At 37.4% G+C, this 20,808-nt stretch overlaps 1 protein-coding gene across 4 annotated transcripts in view; it reads left to right on the top strand.

Moving 5' to 3' along the window:
- Nucleotides 1-20,808, top strand: part of VPS35L (VPS35 endosomal protein sorting factor like) — a 53,449-nt gene that overhangs the window by 8,906 nt on the left and 23,735 nt on the right. For 3 of the 4 annotated variants that reach the window (XM_068206870.1, XM_068206871.1, XM_068206869.1), the window contains exons 2-21: nt 874-973; nt 1,829-1,996; nt 2,319-2,441; nt 3,810-3,911; nt 4,488-4,616; nt 7,691-7,775; nt 8,751-8,810; nt 10,639-10,735; nt 11,139-11,186; nt 12,140-12,233; nt 12,722-12,799; nt 13,157-13,279; nt 13,961-14,007; nt 16,068-16,179; nt 16,389-16,505; nt 16,849-16,902; nt 17,298-17,378; nt 18,234-18,296; nt 19,354-19,439; nt 20,459-20,539. In XM_068206870.1, coding sequence (XP_068062971.1) covers nt 1,853-1,996; nt 2,319-2,441; nt 3,810-3,911; nt 4,488-4,616; nt 7,691-7,775; nt 8,751-8,810; nt 10,639-10,735; nt 11,139-11,186; nt 12,140-12,233; nt 12,722-12,799; nt 13,157-13,279; nt 13,961-14,007; nt 16,068-16,179; nt 16,389-16,505; nt 16,849-16,902; nt 17,298-17,378; nt 18,234-18,296; nt 19,354-19,439; nt 20,459-20,539 — 1,724 coding nt within the window. In that variant the 5' untranslated portion in view covers nt 874-973; nt 1,829-1,852. The remainder of the gene's footprint in view (nt 1-873; nt 974-1,828; nt 1,997-2,318; nt 2,442-3,809; nt 3,912-4,487; nt 4,617-7,690; nt 7,776-8,750; nt 8,811-10,638; nt 10,736-11,138; nt 11,187-12,139; nt 12,234-12,721; nt 12,800-13,156; nt 13,280-13,960; nt 14,008-16,067; nt 16,180-16,388; nt 16,506-16,848; nt 16,903-17,297; nt 17,379-18,233; nt 18,297-19,353; nt 19,440-20,458; nt 20,540-20,808) is intronic. The other variant, XM_068206872.1, reaches the window with a different exon arrangement.

Raw genomic sequence — 20,808 nt, forward strand, 5'->3', positions numbered from 1 at the left:
CAGAGTCTTATTTTTATTTCCTCTCAAAAGTTGGCTGCACTGCTGTGGTCAAGAAAGGAATGCTTAATCTCCTTTCCCTGGAGAGTAAGCAGAACATAATGCCAGAGCAAACTTGCTCTTGTCTTCTGTACAAGCTGTCTCTGTTACAAGCTGTCTTATCACTTGAATAGCCACGTTATAAAAAATGTACTTTTTGAAGACTTATTTGCAGGGCTTGCAGCTCTTGTTCACTCCCACGTGTGTATTATTACCATGTGCACTTGCTCAGTGTGCTTAAATTGGAGTGCAGTTGATTTTGGCCTGGGGATGCTGAGAGAACTGTCAGCAGTTAAAGAAATGTTACAATTGTGTGGCCAGAAAGAGTTTGAAAGATGTTCCACCCAGGTGCTGATTAACCCATGATGCAAATGAGCAAGAAGAGTCCTAGAACAGTGGGACAATAGCAAAAAGAAAAGGAACTGGAGATCAAGAAAACAAAACAAATAAGCGTGTGGATTTCACTGGACTCTTTCCCTTGTTCTGCTTTATCTCATTAGATGTCAAAAGTTTCTCCTTGGAGTGGCACAACCATAAATCGTCTAATCTGTAATTCATTATTAAGGAAACTTGGACATGGTATCTGTAGAATATCTGTAGAAGAGCTGGCTGCTTAGTGCTGCTGAAAATCTTCCAAATGAGTTATGCCTTTCAGTAGGAATGGAATTATTTGAAAGTTTGGATTAATTCTTGTGGGAAAGATGTGTTTTATGTTTGCTTATTTTTCAATATGCTTTTTTTTGTAAATAAGCACCTGTATAGATGTAGGAATGCTTCTCTCTTAGTATGTGGTCATTTATATGCATATATACTTTCCCTTCACTCTTGCTTTTTAAGGCATGCAAGATCAAGGAACTATGTGTCAGAATCTGAAGTGTGCAAGCTGGAATCTGTACCCTTGGATTTTGGTGATTACCATCCACTGAAACCCATTACAGTGAGTTTGTTTGTGCTTTTGGAAAAGGAATCTGAATTTAGACTGGTTGTATTGTTCTTTTTACATCTGTTCTTTTAAAACTAAAAGGCTTTGAGGTTGGTGGTGGTACTTGTGAAGTTGCTTTCTGTGTTAGTGGCCTGTTTCAGAGGCATCAAGGTTTATTCTGTTTGCCCTTCTCAGAAGTTTGCTGGTGCTGTTACGTGACAGAAACAGTCTCCTGACAAATACAGCACCTCCATCTTGTAGGTTTTCTTGGTTGCATTAAATGCTGAATAATCGATAAATTTAAAATCAAATTGTTGCATTACAAATGACCTGCATAATTGTGTGATGTAAGGTTTGGTTTTGGGTTAGCTTCCAGTCAGCTGTGTCTTTAAAATATTTATAATTTCTTTGATGTGTAAGAGGCTTTTAAAGACGTACAGGAAAAAAAAAATCCAGCTTCAAAGAGGTGAGTTTTGCACCAATGAATGATAAATGGGCAGCAGCTTCTGCTCAGGAAGGTCAGTAGGGAGAGAAGATGTTGGCCTGAGGTATGGATTTGATGTTCCAGGCTTGAGTGTTGTACAGGAAAAGTAAAGATGAAATTGGCAGAGAAAATTAAATAGCAAAAACGAGTTTGGAGGACAGGGACAAACCTAAAAAAATAGGGAAGGGATACTAGAAAGATATTCAGAGTGGTTGTTCTTACAATTTTGTAGACCTAAAATTGGAAAGAAAAAAAAAAAAAAAACCCAGTGGAAATGCTACTGAAGAGTGAGTGCCTCCACACTCAGGGAAAAGGGGGGAAGAAAAGGAATTAAAAGTGAGGGAAGAGAAAGCCTTTTTGTTTAATAGTTCTGAATGTTTCTTTAGGTTACTGAATCCAAGACAAAGAAGATGAACAGGAAGGGAAGTACTTCTTCTACCTCCTCCTCTTCCTCCAGTTCAATGATGGACCCTCTGAGCAGTGTGTTGGATGGCACTGACCCCTTGTCACTGTTTGCAGCAGCTGCAGATCCTGTGACTACTGCTCCTCCCACGGTAACTCTGAGGGCTGTTATCTCAATCAAGTAAAAGGAAACCAAAACCAAACCAAAACCATAAAGCCAACCCTGGATAAAAATTATTGTCTCACCACTGAAGAGGTTAATATAGGAAATATACCATATTAATATAATATTCTATTTTATTTTCCTACTTTTATCTGGTTTATGTTGACATATTTATTTAAATATGGATATTTTAAAATATTGTAACTTCTGAAAGGATCACCAAGCACTTGAAACATTTAGTTGACCTTTTTCAGCCTTCTCTTCTTTTTCTAGATCTGTATTTAACTTTTGCACTTGTACTCCTGTAACAGGATGGCGCACGAAGGAAACGGGATAAAGATGAGAGCTCAGCAGTAGGAAGTGACTTTGAGCCATGGTCAAGCAAACGTGGTGAAATCCTTGCTAGATACACAACAACAGAGAAGCTTTCTATTGTAAGTGGTGGCTGCCACAGTTGTTTTTATTTGTACTAGACCTTTAATGGATTTTGGATATTGCTATTTTATAATTCTTTTGTGGGTAAATACTGGTTCTCTAAATTTCAGTTTTAATATTGTAGAAAACTGAATCACAAGCTCTCACTTGTAAAGATTGTTTTAGAGCTGAGTCCAAGTCTTTTGATATCTAGAAGCCATCACTTTGTCTTTTTGTAACAATGCAAATAACTTCTAGTCTTGCATCTACTTCTAAATGATTAGAGGGTTGATTAGCAGTGTAATTACCCTGTGCATTCTTGGATTGCTAGTGAGTACATGTTTTCTAACAGTCTGCTTTTTCTGTTTCCTCGCAGAATCTGTACATGGGCTCTGAAAAAGGTGAGCACTTTCTTACCAGAGTACCAGAGGTTGCTTGAGGCAGGATGCAGTGACAAGTTTGTGGTCAAGAATAGCTGAAATGTGTTTTCCTGCCTCCCCCATTCTGACACTGTGGTCCTTGCTTTTTGTGGATTAGATGTCTGGATGTTTGTTTAAAATAGTTATTGGAAGTAAGCCACCTGACCACCTTGTCTTTTATTCCTATGGGCTGATGAATTTGTGATTATTTCACTGCACTGCCTTCCACTGTAGCTTAAAACTTTTTTTCCATTTAAATGAGCAATGATGTTTGGACAATCATGTTTATCAACTCTTCTGCTAGCTGGAAGGAAAGCAAACAAGTACTTTGGGAACTTGTTCAGTTATTCTCTTTACATGAAAGTGAAGTGATTTCAACTGTATGCTGGGTGTTTAAAAAAGAACCAAATGTTAAATATTTTATCGTGTTTCCTAGCTAAGGGAATCTGGGCTAGGTAATCATAGCATAGTGAATCAGGATTTTTCTATATGTATAAACATGCAGCATTTCAACATCTGCAAAAATAGAAAACACTTTTTTGCAATGAGAATGGTCAAACACTGAAACTGGATGTTCAGGCAGAATGTGACATCTATATCCTTAGATATTGTTAAATTAACTGGATATAACCCTGTGCAACTGTTGTAACTTCAGATTTGGACCTGCTTTGAGGAGGAGAGTTGGACACACACCTCCATAGAGCTTTTCTGTGTTTAATTATCCTATGGTTCTATCTGGTGATTCTTTTCTTACCAGTAAAACTTGCAGAAAAATCCACTCATATTCAATTTTGCTCACTTGTCATTGCCCCTGTTCAAAGTGAATGCACTGTAGGTGTGTTTAGATGTGTGTCTTCAGGAGTAGTCACTAAAGGAACCACCTGTCTTCTGTCACAGAAGCTGACTGATCCCTGTCAGGTGCCTTCAGGTTTGTTTCTCTTCTGAAGTCCCAGTGTTTAAATTTTAAAGAAATTTAATCTGCAATTCTTTGCAGGAAAAGCCACCACTACTGGTTCAGCAGTTTCTGAAAAAGTGAGGACAAGGTTAGAAGAACTGGATGATCTAGAAGAGGTGAGAAAGTTTTCTGATGAAATTACAGCATCATTATAATAGTGAAAGAAATATCTTTGTGAAACCTTTTTAAAAGGTCTTGATTTTGCAAGTGCAGTTTTTAGATGAATATGTACTTTTTATAGGAATTCTCTAGTAATTTTAATCCTTATTGTTACAGGATTTGGGCAGAATCATGTTTTTGTATCAGTAGAAATTGTGATTTGAAAATTTACATGATCTGTTGCTGTTGATTTAACTTCTTATGGCTGTAAAACTTTGTGGAGCCCCGTAGTCTTAACATCTGATAATTCTGGTTGCCCCTGTTGCAGAAGCTGCATATGTCTACCTGAATTTAATTTAAGTTACAATTATGAGCTTGATAGAAATGCTGAGTACTGAAGTTATTTCTCAAGCTGCAGTATTTTACTGTGCAAGGGTGAGATGTCTCATAACCTACTTTCCTAAGACCTGAAGGGAAGTTGAAATAAATTTTGTAGGATTGTCCTCAACAACATGGTGATTTGAGTCCATAACAACAGCACTCTCCTTCCTTCCCTCCTGCTCTTATTGAGAGGGTTTGTGTTTTCTTGCCAGGGATCACAGAAAGAGCTGTTGAATTTGACTCAGCAGGATTACATGAACCGAATTGAAGAACTGAACCAGTCTTTAAAGGATGCATGGTCCTCTGATCAGAAAGTAAAAGCTCTGAAAATAGTCATCCAGGTCAGTTTTATGTTTTTGTTCTATGCAGAACCAGTGAGTTTGGTGATATAACTTATCCAGTTGCCTTCTTGGGAAAAGAAGACTTTCTACTGTTTTTCTCTTATTTTCTTTTGTTCTTCTCTGAAACACATTTCTTCAGAGTTTTATGACTTCTGACAGTAGTTGGATTTTCAGCTTTGTTGTTACATATTGGTTTTGACTAGGTTATGTAGGATGGAATTCTCAATGAGTCACCAAATGACAGATGTGGAAATTTTACCTGCTTATAGGTAGTTAGAACAAATATCATGTCGTGATAATCAGTTCTTTGTAGGATGTGTAATCTCCTTTCCTGTCCTCTTCCCCTTCAGCCCCTTGCCCCCTACAAATAATACCAGAATAGCTTTTTGAACATCAGCATTTTACCCATCCAAACTTAGTAGGGCAATTAAATAAAGGGATTTAGCACCTTAGCAAGCTACCAGAAACAGCTCCAGATTTTTAAAATTGTGTGTATGGGGTTTGTTTTTGTTTGTTTGTTTGAGAACTTGTCCATGGTCTTCCTTTGGGTCATTTGGGGTGACGTGCTTTGGGGAGGGCATGGGGAAATAGGACAGTTTAATGCTCTTTTGTTTGGCTTGGCCTTTAAAAAAGGCCAGAGGGAGAGTGCAGCAGAGGACAGATGAGATAATGACATCCTTAAAAGCTGTAAAACTGATGTAATGCTCATAGTCATCCAGTGGGGTTATATAAAGTCAGGATTTTTTTGGTCATTCTGGATACTCTTGTGAAAACTGCTTGAAGTAATTTCATCTTAAATTGTGGTAAAGACAAAAAAGGAAATGAAACATTAATGAAGTGAGCTCAAACAATTATATGTGACCTAGGGTGACTAATGTACTATTGTAGTACTATGAAATCAGCACTATTATTGTTATTTTTAAAAAAATCCATATTTGGATTGTGAAGTGTGAATATGGTCTTTGGATGAGAAGAGCAGCAGGGATGTACTGTACTTACAGTGCTTTGTGTGAAATATATATATATGTGTGTGATAATGCAGTGATAATCTCTGCACTGATACTTTCATATGTTCTTTTGCAACTGGTTCACAAACAATTTTGAAATAATGCAGTTTCTAACATGGGATCCAGTGCTTCCTTTTGGGAAAGTGGTACCAAAGCTGAATGTGTTTATCTCTGCTAAAGTGTTGTTCACTTAGCCCTTAATGCTGCAGATGCTCATCACTAATTGAAATACTGCCTAAGAATTAAATAGGTACTTGTGTAATTAATGAATTTAAAATTTTCACGAAGGATAATAATTCTGCAGTTATAAAGCAGGATAGGGTAGAACCCTCACTGAACTTTACTTGTTGTGCTTCTTCCTGCAGAGTGCTGTATGCTCTGATAGAGCTGAGCAGTTCTCTTGTCATCAGGCTGTAGTTTTATACATAGTCTGCCATTATTATTACAGACTGGTTAGTATGCAGTAGGAGGAGTGAGTTTGGCTTCTGGTTAGGAAAATTCCTTCACCAAAAGGGTTCTCAATCACTGGACCAGTCTGCCCAGGGCAGTGGTAGCATCACCATCACTGGAGGTATTTAAAGGATGTCTAGATGTGGCACTGGGGGATGTTTTTTATATTGGTGATCTTGTCAGTGATGGTTTAAAGGTTGGACTCAACAGTCTTGAAAGTCTTTTCCAACCTAAACAATTCTATGATTCTGTGATTCCTCATGTGCCTTTTTGCAAGATACTTTACTTGTCAAGATGGAGTATGCTAAGCTACTTAGAGTAAGCTGAACTAAGTTGATTATGTGTGTGAGCTCTGAGAAAAGTGGTAATTCAGTGTTTGCACTATGTGTAGATCCTAAACAGCTACTGAGTTATCTTTCTTTGAAGGTGACTGACTTACCACACAGCAGTGAAGATTCTGCTTTGGTTGTAGATGTGAATGCTCTCACCTGTCATTCTGGTGCACTCTTTAAGTTACTCTGATGAATAAAGCAAAAAGACTAAGTGCACCCCTTGTTTAAGCATGTTCAAATGATGTGATTTCCTTCTTTAAACAGAGCAGTCTTGTGAGGTATTGGATTGCTTCCTGGACTTTTGAAATGTAACAAAAGTTTAAACTTTATTTATTCCACTGAGATTGAAGAACTGTCTCCTGGTGAAGGAGGGAGAAAGGATGGGGCTCATAGAAAATATTGTCAGTCTTAGAGACCAGAGAAGACTCAGGACCAGAGGCCACATTTGGCTTAAGCAAGGAAGAGGTGGATTTGTCTCCCCAGTCAGTCATTCACTTATTTGCTTTTGGTAGAAGCTGGTCTTTTTTTGTGAGTAACCTTCTGCCAAAATTTAATAAGTATCTTAGAAATATCCTCATTGCTCATTGTGTATTTTGAATTCATGCAATCAATGGACACGTTCCTTCCTGGCCTGAACACCCAGTGAGAGTAGGACTAAGGGGGTAATACATTTTCAGATGTGACTATGTCCCTGCCATCACTGCAGTCCAAATACCAAGATCAGGTTGTGTCCCAGTGGGTGGTGATTGATTACAGAGTCCTCCTGGAGCTGGCTGTAGCTCAGTCTGTTTCCAGAATGTTTGAACTAGTTATGTGAGCTGCAAAAATGCATTGGAAAGCTCATTAGCTACACTTCTAAAATATTTTCTTAATGTAATCTATATTACATTCTGTGTTTGATACGGATGCTTAGAGAGGTGGTGAAAAACTGAACAGTGTCCTTAAAGAAAGGGATTTTAGAGAAGAAGTGCCCTTTAATGCTTTGTTTGGGAGAGAATTTGTCTTGTCTGAAGAAATGCACAGATCTTCATGGTCAGCTGAACCTCTGCATTCTAGATTACCCTGCATAAAGGAAACCAGGTCTGTGTGGCTCTGGAAATGAAGAATAACCTGAAAATGACAACAAGCACCATGGTCTGTTATGTTAGATGTCCTTGTGCCTTTGGCTTCATAGTTCATATGGGCCCTTTTCACCTGTGGATAATCATCCATTCCAGCTTTTCTGCAGTAAAACCACAAACTTATGTTTGCCTCTAAAAATGTTTCTTTTTTTTTTCCCTTCTAGTGTTCTAAGCTTCTTTCAGACACAACAGTAATCCAGTTTTATCCAAGTAAATTTGTTTTAATTACAGATATCCTTGATACTTTTGGTAAGTATCTACTGTGCCACTCTTACTACACAATTGTTAATAAGATTTTTTTTTTGCAATGTTAGAAAGCATCAAAGTTATCCAAAAAGGGCTGAAATGACTTTTAGTTTTAACATGAAATATTTCCAACATAAACATTTGGACAGCAGTGGTAAACGTGGTATATAATTGTAAAATATCTCCTAAGAGCCAAAAGTTCTTAAGACGAAAACATTTCCCTTTGTGATTCTATGCTTTATATATTAGTGAATATTTCGAAAAAAATGTAAGGAAAAATCATGATCTCTGCATTTTGAAATTAAAAACATGCTGTCATTATAAAAATATTTTGGGTTCTAGCAGTCTTTTGACTCAATATTTCATTATTACTGTATTTTGAAGAATAGAAGTCAGAAAGTTTTCTTTGGCTGAATAGGGACTATGAAATTATCAGAATGTAGTTATTGATTTTTTTAATATGTTCTTAAACTTGTAAGTGAAATTGTCATCAACTTCATGTGACTCTCTTATTTTTCTGCCATGTTATGGAAAATATTTACAATGATATTGAAAGTTGAAGAGCATTTTGGTGCCAGCAGGATATGCTACAACAGAGATCCAGTTGTTCTTTCGGGTCATGCTTCCTCTTTGTGCTCCTTCCTACTTGCTGAAGGCTGCTAGAGATAACATAATATCCAAACTCAGCAAAGTCAGGACAGCAGCTGTCCTTTCCTGGCCTGGGGGAAATCTGACCTGTGTGTTACCTCTGCACTTAAGGGAGCCAGAGAATGTTTTTGTAGTGTGAGAAGTGCTAAATCACACTGAACATTTCAGCCTCACTAGAGGGCAGCAAAATGTCAGTGTTCTAGGAAGTTTTTTCCCTCTCATTTAATTGTATGGTGGAAAGGGAACCTTTGTGTCAGCATTTTGTGTTTTACAGTTTGTTAATTTGTTTTGATTTTTTAAATTATTCTTTTTTTATTTTTTTTAAACCAGGGAAACTGGTGTATGAAAGAATTCTGTCAATGTGTGCGGATAACCGAGTCTCTCTGCCAGGTAACTTTGTGTTTGTTTCCACTGTGCTCCAGAAAAAATCATGTCCAACCTTGAGGAAGGTTAAATAGAGGACCATTGCTACTCTATCTCCTATAGAAAAGGTTCTGATTTGAATCTAGCAGCTTTTAGTTTTTAACAGAGTAAAATCCATTGCTTGCAGCTTCCACTGTTCACAGTGTTCATGCAAAATTACATTTTAAATGTGGAAGATATACCTAAGATATAATAAAGTATGCTTGTGGTTCTGCTGTTACTAAATGTAAACTGAGTCTTCCTGAGACTTGAAATCACAAGGAATTATGTAAGTTCTCTAATACAGAATTTATTAGGGGGAGGGAGAATTAAACAGGAGTGGCCAAATTAGATTAAGGAAGACTTTTTTTTCCTCTTTTGTCTTATATGCTCTCTTCTGAAAGTACTACAGTTTAGTAGATTAAAGTTAATGGTAGAAATATATCAAAGCTGAGAATCTCAGTTTTTAGTAAATAGGTGTTTTTGCTGCTACACTAGAAGCTTGATAGTTTTGCTGTAATAAAAGAAGGATTTTGGAAGTAGCAGCAGGCTGCTTCTAGCATAATCTTTTTAACTTGGGCCCTTTTTCTTTTTTCAGTTGAAGTTCCAACACAATGTAAAAATCTAGTTTGACATTGTAGGTGAAAGAGCCTCTTAAGCAAGACATTGAAAGATTCTATGGAAAGGCATTTCCTTGCAGTTTGAAGTGCACTAAGTGCACATCCCTGCAAGATGAAACATTCTGTAGTTGGCAGTGGAACAGTACCATTAGTTTGCAGTTAAATCCATAGGATTGGAGCTGTAAACTTGAAACCAGCAAATACTGAAATTTGAAATGAACCCAGAGAAAATAGTTGAGATAAACGTGGTTGTTGCAGGTCTGACGAACTGCTCTTACAAACACTAATGAAGGCAGGCAGTTCCCATAGCACGTCACGATTTCTGGGCACAGTTACCTCTGTTCTGGAGAGCTGAGCTCCTGCTGCAGCTGTACAGCTGCCAGAGGCATTGCTGGTGGGAACTTCCCAAGCAGCTCTGGAAGTGGGAGGGAGAAGGAAAATCTGTGCTGTGCTGACTGTGCATGTGAACCTTTGGGGATTTCAGGCTCAGCCTCTGAGCTTGTCCCTTGGGAACCAAGTGAAACCAAGTTCAATGAGAACTGAGGTCCTAGATGAGAAAGATGCTGAGTGCAGGGAGTTCTGACATGTGGCTTCTCTCTTGTTGGAAATTGGAAACTTTTTTGTGGAGCTTCTCACCTTCTGGAGGCAGGAGTGGTGTTTTAAATGGTTTCAGAAGGAGTTTGTAAGAGGATGTGTTCAGTGTTCAGGGTACAGAAACAAGGTTTCTGTCCATATTCAGTATTTCCTACTTCTTGCAATAGTATTATTTAAAATTTATATTAGCATTTTAAAATAAACAATTTGAGTGCTTAAATCTCTTTTGTATGTTCTCTAGTCATTGTAGATTTGTATACACGTGTTTGTTACAGATTCTCTGTATTTTCTTTTTCTTACAATTTCTGATTTTGGAAGAGCAGAGGCAGAGGTTGGATTTCTCAGTAGGAGCTCCGAGATGAGCTCCAAGTGCTTGAATTCAGATTCTGAAATGTTATTTACTGCAAGATTGTACCTTTTCTTGTTATGTACTCAGCTCTGACTGCTGCTCAAGAGAGCTGAGAAGCAAATGTATTGCCGAGTTTATTATTGTGCACTTAATTTCTTGTCAGATGGAAAGAGAATACAGTTTTAAACCTAACATGAAAAGTAACTTGTTTCCAGAAAGAATGTAATTATTTCTGGGTTGCTTTTTTTCCCAGATAACTTTTCTCCAGAGAGTGTTAATGATACAGCTAAAGAAACTTGCTTAAACTGGTTTTTCAAGATTGCTTCAATCAGAGAACTTATTCCCAGATTGTATCCTTGTCAAATGAGACCCTCACAGTGTGTCTGCAGCTTTTTTGTGGATTTTTCCAGAAGTGAACGTTTGTTTCAATAAAACCCACAGGATCTAATGTTTATACTGGCTTTGTTTTGTTTGTTTCAGGCTGTATGTTTTGAATGTACTTTTGAGTCATGTTTCATAGTAAACTGAATGCTTAATTATTGGCTCTGAGCAGTTTGGCAGTGACAGAGATGATGTATGAAAAATTTTGAAACAAAATCTTGTAGATAAATTGTAAAAATCAGCAAAGTGTAGTGACATTAAATACAGAAGGCCTTAAAATAGTTTGGCCAATATCCATTTGGTGTATGTTTGCTTATGGTTTTTTAGTGGTGTGACCCTTAGTTTTGTTCCTTAACTTAGCTTCAATTTTAGTTACGTGGAAGCAGCAATACTGAAGTGCAATAAGTTCCTGTCCAAAACGTAAGAATAATGCTAAGTATGGGGAGGAATGGGCAGACTTAGGAACTAATTAAATGAATTAAGCACGAGAGGTCTGTGATTAATGGTGGGTAGGGTCTTAGTAGAACTGACAAGAAGCACTACAGAGAGGTTTTGGAATTTTTAATGAAAAAATTAAAGGTGAACTGTGACATAGTTTGAAATACAACAGTGCTCTCAGTTTTCAAACGTATGTACAAATGTGACACCAGGTGTCACAAATCCCAGTGCAAATTAAAAACCAGTGGCTTCTGGGGGTGGAGGGGAAGGAAGATTGTTGACATAGGAGTGTAGGAGAAAGATTAGAAAACTGAAAGGAAAATACTGATATCATACTGGGAGAGACAGAGAGGAGAAATAATTTAGGAGCAATGAACCACGATCTGTTGAAAACTTTGGTATAAGTTTAATGTGTTGCCAAACAGTGCCAGCTGCTTTGCAGAAAATGTTCCTTCCCTTGTAATTGTCCTTCTTCAGTTATATTTTGAAATGAGTGTTGGAAGCCAAATTGCTACTGTAGTGACAACTTTATTATCCCTAAAAAGCAGTTCTTTTACTGGAGTTAGTGGGCCTCGTATCCAGGCACTAGTACAGCTCTGCCTGTTCTAGTTCTGCTTTAAGCATGTCCTTTCCTTGCACTGAGTTACAGCTTTTCCACAGCTCTGCTGTTCTCCAAGCTGGAGAAGAAGTTCTTTAGTTTTATTTGTCTTGCTCTGAATAGCAAACACTGCAGTTTGAATATAGGATATGTATTACTGTACACAGAAAAATTTATTTATTTCATAAGTTTTTGTGCTAGTATCCTCCTTCTTTGATAGATATTTCTATAACTCATGCTCAGTTGTTAGTCTACAAGGCAGCTACTGATGTCATCTGTAGGTGATATAATTCTGTTATTGACTGTTGAAGCTCATTTTCATTTCTGATAAAAACAGGGGCATTTCGGAATGTCTCCCACGGTTAACAGCTATGATTAGAGGAATTGGAGATCCACTGGTTGCAGTCTATGCCAGAGCATACCTTTGCAGGGTAGGCTGTCATTTACCTCCTCTGATCTGTACCAAAGATTTACTGCAGCCTGTGCTGCCACTGCTTCAAGGGAGCTACTGCTTTTATCTCAAGTAGTCAGCAGCCTGTCTCTTCCTTTCAACAAACAAAAAATTATTTCTCTTCTGTTTTACAGATGGGGAATCTCTCTTTAAGTGTTTGTAATAAGTAAGAATAATTTTCTGTGCTGCTGTAGGCTGTTGCAGTGCACTGGAGTAGCTGCTGATTTCCTCAGTGCTTACAGATACTTGGAGCTGATGTTGGGATCACGTTTAAGAACAGCTGTAACTGCCTCAGGGTAGTTGTTAGTGGACATGACTATAATAGTAAGCAAGGGAATAATCAGTGAAATTCAATGCTGTTTGTTGATTTGATGTGTGTGACTTGGGTGTATTCCTTCAGCAAATGCATCTTTATCTCACTCTGAAGGAGAATTGATAGATGCTGATAGTCTTTTTCTTTTAATACAGGTTGGGATGGAAGTGGCACCACAACTCAAAGAAAGCCTGAATAAAAACTTTTTTGACTTTCTCCTAACATTTAAACAGGTAAGCAAATAAGCGGTTTATTTGCAAAATCTGATAAATATACTCCTTAATCAAACTGCCACATACTTCAAAAAAATCTTGGAAGTTCTCAAATCTAGACTTAGGGGTGCTACTGTATCCAGCTATAGTATGGGAAATTTTACATATATTCTGGTAAGTGGAAACTGCTCTATTCAGCATGTTTCCAGATTTGAATAATAGATGTTAGGAGCTTGATATTTTTTCCCCAGCTTGCATGGAATACTTCAGAATATCTGTACCTTGTGTATCATCTGTTTTGTTTCCATTTACCAGTTTATCATATCTCCCATTAAATACCTTTTCACAGCAACATATTTTTCTCTCTTATTTCCACAGATACATGGGGATACAGTTCAGAACCAGCTAGTGGTGCAATGTGTGGAGATCCCTTTGTATTTGACCCTATATTCTCCTGCTATAGACTGGATTTTACAGTGTATTGCATACCATGCTCCAGATGTAAGTGAATGTGGTAATGCTCAATACTAAAGTTGTGGTGAAGAGTTAATTTTGCCTACTAAAAAACAACCCCTCAGTCAGTTTTTACATGAGTGTGAAGGCAAGTAAAAAGAGCCTATGTAGGGCTGTCTGATGCTCCCTTCTGTACAGGAAGAATGTTTGCTTCCAGAAAGCTCAAGTGTGACCACTTCAAGGTCAGAGGCAGTATTCCTGTTTGTTTCTTGCTGTCCTTTAGCTAGTTTAATCTTTATTTCCTGAATTCATCCATTTCTTTTGTCCCACAGATATACAAATGATTTGACTAAACTGTAACTTAACATAGTGAACAAGCTGTTTTATTCTCTGTCAGTCTGGCAGAGTTTTCACCCCTCCTGCCAGAGATATCTGACCTGGCTGGCAAATAGTGATTACCTGGAGTAATGCCATGGATGAAAGATTGCAGATTTGACTTCCATAAAATGGTGGTTTTGATTGAAATGCCACTGTACCTGTTCCAGAAGATGTGTTTTATGTTTAGCTACACCACTGTTTTCTTGTGCTGTAAATACAGGGTAAAACAGGACTGTTGGAATGTATTGGAAAGGTAATTAAAACAGCTTTTAGCAGATTTCAGTACAGTAAATAAAGCTGAATATGTTTGCAAAGTCTCTATTCACTAATTTTAATAAATAATTGTTCCAGGTTCTGCTTACTGAGATGATGGAGAGATGCAAAAAGTTGGGGAACAAGTAAGTGTTGCAGAGTGTAGAAGACAGGAGTCTGTAATGAGTACCCCTGAGTCCCTGGATAATGTTCTCTCTTCCTCTTTTGGAAACAGTTTGGATGCATAGTGCAGCTTTCATTCTCCCAGTAGCTTACTAAATCATGATTATGAACATCTGTTTTCCAGAGATGAATTCTAAAATATGGTAGATTACTTGTCAAGCTCAAGTTAATTAGTTTAACTTGGTTGCTGCATTGTGGCTCCTAAGCCAAAGTCTAGGACATCTAATGTATTCTCCCTTAGCCATGTCTCTGATGCTTGATTTTGCTTCACTTTTCTGGGTTTTCCTGCCCTTCTTTCCCCCGGTCTTCCACTGGCTACAGTCAGGCCATCCATGCATTCAGCAAGGGAAGTTGTAAAGCTGCTGGCAATCTTTGGAAGGTGGTAATACTTAGGGATTTGCTTTTTTAACATTAAAATTAGTATCTTAAATATCTCCTAGAAGTCTTTGTGCAGGGTAGTCGTGTTCAGGAAGATGATCTGGTCTGAAAGTTGGATGTACTTACTGGGTTTTGTGATTGCAATCTGGCCTGCTGATGGGCTCCTCTCTGCATTTTATTGGGTAGCTTGGCTGAGTTCTCTGGAAGTTTTCAGCTATTTTTTTTTTCTTATGTGCTTTGCACAGTCCAGTTCTGCAGCAGCTGAGGAACTAAAATATGTTAATCTCTTAGCTGAGGAATGCCAGCATTCTGTGACTGAGCTGAGGTGTGTGGGGAAAGCATGATTTAAAAATGTGTTGTGAAAGTGGTGTTGTGTCAGAGGGTGTAGAACAGACAAAAATAATTCACATGCTCTGAGGTACAAATTGTTTTGGATAGGTATTGATTTGTTTTGTGGAACTTACTTTCAAATCAACTTTCAGCATTTTTCACTGTAAAGATGAGCTCCTCCTCTTTGTTCCTGTTTTCTCTTTGAAGGAAGGATAAAATGTTGAGTATAATGAGGGTTTTTTTTTTAAAGAAATGTTTTTGGGACATGTCTTTTTTATTGGGAAGTTGAGTAATCCAGTTTAAAACAGTAGTCTTCTTTCAAAGTGGAGTTCTGTGTATTTGTGTCTTCCCATGACTGTCAAGGTACTACAAAGCAAGAGGCATCAGTATATAAATCTTGAAATAATCTCAGTATGTTCCATGAGATACTTTGCAGCCATCTAAGTGAAAAGTGACAGCCTTCTCTCTGTATTGCAAAGCACATACCTAATGACCTGGAAGTGCTTGTCTAATGATAAAATACAAATTCCAGTCAAATTGTGATGGGACCACTAAGACTCGGGCAGAAACACAGAAGCTGCTGGGTTACTTTAAGAATTTCCCTCAAGCTAAACAGCCCTGTATTCAAACTGTCTGTTTCAGACTAGTGAAGGGCACAGTGAGGCAGCTTCTTGAGCTAACTCATGGCTGAGTAAACTGGATGTTACCGGGATGCAGTGACTTCACTCTTTCATTGTGGCTTTGGCTTGATAGCAACACAAATACCTGTCTGAATGGTTAATCAGAAATGTCTAAATATGTCATTGCCAGTTATCCCATGACCATGACTTTGGATTTATCTTAATCCTAACAATGCAGCTGCTAGAAATGTGGTTTTTATAATGCGTATATAATATAATTAATTAAGAAGAGTGTCAATAGGGATTTGCCCTCCCTAAGTATTCTTCTGAACTGTAGTTAAACAGAGAGTAAGTTTCTAAATGTCAGCTACTCCTGGTTTCCTTGATATTTCCAGTAAATTCCTGCTAAAATGATGGCTTCAAAAACACCTGTGTGGAAGAAGTATTTTACAGGCTGTGTTACCTTTCCTTATCTGGTGGCTTAATGTTTTCTTGTTTGCTTATGCATTATTAGTCCTCATGAAAGCAAGCTCAGTTTGTGTGAGGTTCTTTTTTTTCCTTATTATCTTTCTTTTTTTAAATTTATGCTAGATGCTGGACAGTTGTTAGTCTAGGGAGTTCAGATTAATGTAAATGCAGGTGCTACTAAATTTGACGTGCTGCTGAGCTGTATTGATCCGTGTTGTTCATTGCAGTGCTTTGCTGTTGAATTCAGTAATGTCGGCGTTCAGAGCAGAGTTTATCGCTGCGAGATCAATGGACTTCATTGGCATGATTAAAGAGTGTGATGAGTCTGGATTCCCAAAGGTAGCATTTTGTATCTCATTTGTACCAATTCCTTTCCTTTTGACAGAGGCCTTTATGCTCTTAGTTGCCTACATAACTTGTGTGTCACTTGAATAAAATTATTCAAGTGGTTTGATCTGAGAATCTTTCTGCACACTGCACCTGCTCAGCCAGTCTTGGATGGACGTGGATTGTCTGCTTTTAATTAAAAATTTCTCATTAACTTTCAGCATCTCCTCTTTCGTTCCCTGGGATTAAACTTGGCATTGGCTGATCCTCCTGAAAATGATCGCCTTCAAATATTAAATGAAGCCTGGAAGGTTATAACAAAGCTGAAGAATCCACAGGTGAGTTACTGTCCATTCTGTTTCACTACTGATTCTGTGTTTAGAGCAAAGTTGTAGCCAGTTGTTCAGGCATGACATTGTTTACCTTTTCTAAATACACACAGTTGCAAAAAAATTAGTGATGGCTGTAATGTCTTTGGATCATCCCTGCTTTTCTTAGCTCTGCCAAAGCATAACTTAATTTTACACAACATTATCACACAAATGCAACTTTTGAGTTCTAGATCTGTAGGTCTGCATGAATCATACGTCAGAAGTTAATTCTTTTAAGTGTAATTTTTGCAAGTGTATTTCTCACAGTCTCCTGCAAATATTGGTAATCATAAGACACATGTATTTCTAGGATTACATCAACTGTGCTGAAGTGTGGGTGGAGTATACCTGCAGACATTTTACGGTAGGTGAAAATTACTTTGTTTCCTTTGAATTTTTCTGATTCAGACTAAGTGGCTGTGTTAGCAGTCTGGTATTAAAGATGGAAAGGCTTTGACTATTCAGTATAAATGTGTAGGAATGAAAAAATACGTTGCTTTTCATGAAAGATGAATGGGGATAAAAGATGCGGCTTTGAAGCTTTACTACCCCACAGCACTGAACATTTCTTGTCCTTTTGTTTTAATGGCAGATGAATCAGTTTAAGTAAGGAGTTATGGTTAAAGTTCCTGGTTTAACTAGAGCTCTGTAAAAAGCTGATGCTTTGGCAAATGGAAATAAATTTTCCTACTGAACTGGTGTTTAGTGACTTGATTTATGTGCCAGTTTAATTTTGTAACCTTGTTTTTTGCTACACAGAAGCGAGAGGTCAATACAGTTCTGGCTGATGTTATCAAACACATGACTCCTGATCGAGCATTTGAAGATGCTTACCCACAGGTAAAGAGTTTATTTTGCCAAGTATGTAAAAATCTGGTCTGCATTTTCTTAAATGGAATAAATTCTTAAACATTACTGATAACTTTGGTAACAAAATAATTATTTTTAAACACTAACTACAAATTGGGAAGCCTATTGGAACACTGTAATGCTACGATTTATTCCTCCTTTTTTTCCATGCACGTCAATCTTTTAATTCTGAGAAAAGCTAAACTTGAATGATTTATGTATTTAGAAGTAGCAATAGTTAACTCCTACATCAGCAGTGGTGTTTGCTGAATGAAATTAGCAATCATGATAGGCTGTTTAAACAGAAATAAACCATAAAATAGTCCGTCTTTACTAGGCATTGTTAAGGCTTCAGTGAATTATTGTGTCCAGTTCTTGAGACTGAATGCCAAATGAGATCTGGATTAGTGGAGAAGGTTTTTGTGGTTACTTCGTGGGTAGAAAAAGTGCCTACAACAGAAGATTTAACAAACTGGTTGGGGTGTTTTTTCTTTGTTTATTTGCCTGAGATTTTTAGAGCTGGAGAACATGGAGACTCTAAAAAAATGTGCCTAACTATGGAAGTGAAGGACCAATAAAGCCTGGGCAGGCTGGTCAGCCTCTGTTCAAGATGGGTTCTAAGGGTATGTAGGAAAAGTGGGTCGGAGCAGCATAGCTATAGTTCGTCCCACTTTGGGGAAAGAAATTATGTGGATTAATGCTTGAAGCATCTTTCCAAAGAGTCTTCTATGAATAACTAAATAAGAATAATCTCTGGTGTGGATAGTCTGAATTTAACTCATATTACATATTACATATTACAATAATTTTCCCCTTTCTTAAACTTTTCCTTTTTCTCCCCTTCAGCTGCAGTCAATTATTCAGAAAGTAATTACCTATATCTATGATTTTGCTCTGCTTTTTTCAGTGGTAAGTGATAGTCTCTTTAATAAATTTTTTAAGAAGAACTATTTGGCAGTTTTTCTGTAAGAGAATTTACCTTGACTGGGATATTTAGATTGTTGACAAGTTCACAGAATGAAAGGACTTCTTGTCAAGTAGCTAAGTGCAGAAATATTTTGTGAGCTTTCTGCTGCTCACCACTCAAGTACTTATTATTCCCTTTCTAGTATTTTGTATTTTTTTCATTAGGCTGTTAAATTCTTTAAGTTTGTTTGTTACTGTGGCATACGTGACAATAAATGGAAGATGAAATACCATTTATTTGTGTGTGTGTTAATGTAATTAACACTGTTTCTGTGTTGTGATACATTCTTATCATACCTTCTCATAGCACTTACACTTGGCATTGAACAAGTGGAACTCAGGGAGGTCAGAGACTGTATATGAGGTAGAAAAATAGAAACAAAGACAGCAAGTGTGTGTCACAGTATAGAAACCATTTGAAGAGTGAAACTCAAGACTGATGCTGTGGATTTGGGATCAAGTCTTGTTCACAAATTGCTTGGACAATTCTGAAAAACTTACCCTCACTATATTCTTGAGATGATGCAGAAATGAAGTCTTTTAGTATGTTAAACAACCTAGACCCTTGTTTTTTGAAGGAAATTTGTATGTCTTAGACCTTCTTAAGTTGCTCTGGATAGACGTGAAATTGTTGATGATGTGTAGACTATTTTAATTGTTTATATCTTAACTTTTTTTTTCCCATAGATGTCTGAATTTGTGATGACCCTAAGCTGTTTAAAGCATATGACTGCTTTTAAAAATAAAGTGCAACATTTGATTCAAACAGTTCTGTATTTTGTGTTCCCTTCTGGATCTCTGTGATCAATAAATTGATACATCTTTCAGCCATCAGTCCTTTCCCATTAGTTCCACTTTTTCATCCTTTGAGATCAATTACTGTTTTCAAAACAGATGAAAATAGTTTTACCTAAATATCTGTGCTTATAAAACTTACCTGAAATAAGTGTGTTGCTTGTAACATACCTAATATTACTTGTTTATGTATTTCTACTTTCAGGAGAAATTCCTGCCATTTCTGGATATGTTCCAGAAGGAAAGTGTGAGAGTGGAGGTGTGCAAGTGCATTATGGAATCTTTTATTAAGTAAGTGGAGACTGTTGAAGTGAAATGAACTCTGGAGGCTCTGAGAAACTTACTGAAACATGTCTAGGGAAGAGGAGTCAGTATACTGGATATTCAATTTAAGACGGTCTTCCAGGCTATGGGAAAGAAAAAAGAAAATGTGTCAGTTTTGTTAATCTATTGATGGACTGTTTGACTGTTCACAAAGAAAGTTGAAGTAATTTTATTGATGCTGACTTGCTGTGGGTTAACAGAATAATTGTTCTCTGAGCTTGTTTTTTTGTTTTTTTTTTTTTTTTTTGTGTTGCCTTAGTTGGTTTATGAAATTTATTTCACATTCCAGTTGCTGTGACAGCACAGAATAGAGTATTGCTACAGCTGAAAATGAACTTAAAAAATGAAAATACGTTCAACTGTTCTGAAAATCAAGCAGTCCTTTTCTTTTCAAATAATTAACAAGTTTCTTGAAACATTTTTCTCATTTCCACATTCCTTTCAGGTGTTTCTATTCACTGCTGAGCCTCCCCAAACCTTCTTTCCCCTAGGGCACACGGGGCCAGCTCTCTTTGCTTTACTGCCAAGATGTGAGAGAGGCTGTGGCCCCTTAATCATCTTAGTGGAGTTGTACTGCACATGTGCCTCTGTACCTAAACCTGACTCTGATCCTTCCTGCCTGTCCCTGAGTAGCTGAGAAATTAAAATATATCTTGGTAAATGCAGGATTGTTTTATTTTGGCGTTGCTGGATTGCCTCAATGTATCACATATCCTTACTGTGTCCCTTAAGGAGTCAGAGTCTGTGGCTTGGCAATGCAAATGTGTATATTAAGATAATAATTCTTTGCTTGTATTTATTGGAATTCTACCCATATTAACCGTGTGATCATTGGTGTTCATTTGGACACAAATGGATCTAAAACTTGTGCAGTGTCATATGGTGCTGGTGACTGAAATGATGCATTAAATGGGTGTTATTCTAGTCACTGTTTTCCATTTTGACAGAGCAGGATTTTTCACCACTTTTTCTGAAACACTTTCTAGGCATCAGCAGGAGTCGACGAAGGATCCTGTTATCCTCAATGCTCTCCTGCATATCTGTAAGACGATGCACGATTCTGTGAAGTAAGATGAACTTCTACTGAGAGCTCTCGTTTATGCAGAGTTGGGCTGCCTGATGTGCTTTCGTGTTTCTGAGGCTGTTTGTTTCAAGGTGGATTAAGACATGAATCCAATTAGTGCTGAGGGAAGAGCTGTGCACTGAAGTGGCAGCACGTACCATTTGCTCTTCAATTGCTGCTGTATTTTGAATACTGAAGCAGAATTTTAAAAAGGAAGTAGCAGTGGTTTTGTTGTTTTCCAGAAGCAGACACACTTTACAATCCAATCTTCTA

Source organism: Anomalospiza imberbis, chromosome 16 (genome assembly GCF_031753505.1).
Source record: "Anomalospiza imberbis isolate Cuckoo-Finch-1a 21T00152 chromosome 16, ASM3175350v1, whole genome shotgun sequence".
In the NCBI taxonomy this organism is placed as follows: Eukaryota; Metazoa; Chordata; class Aves; order Passeriformes; family Viduidae; genus Anomalospiza; species Anomalospiza imberbis.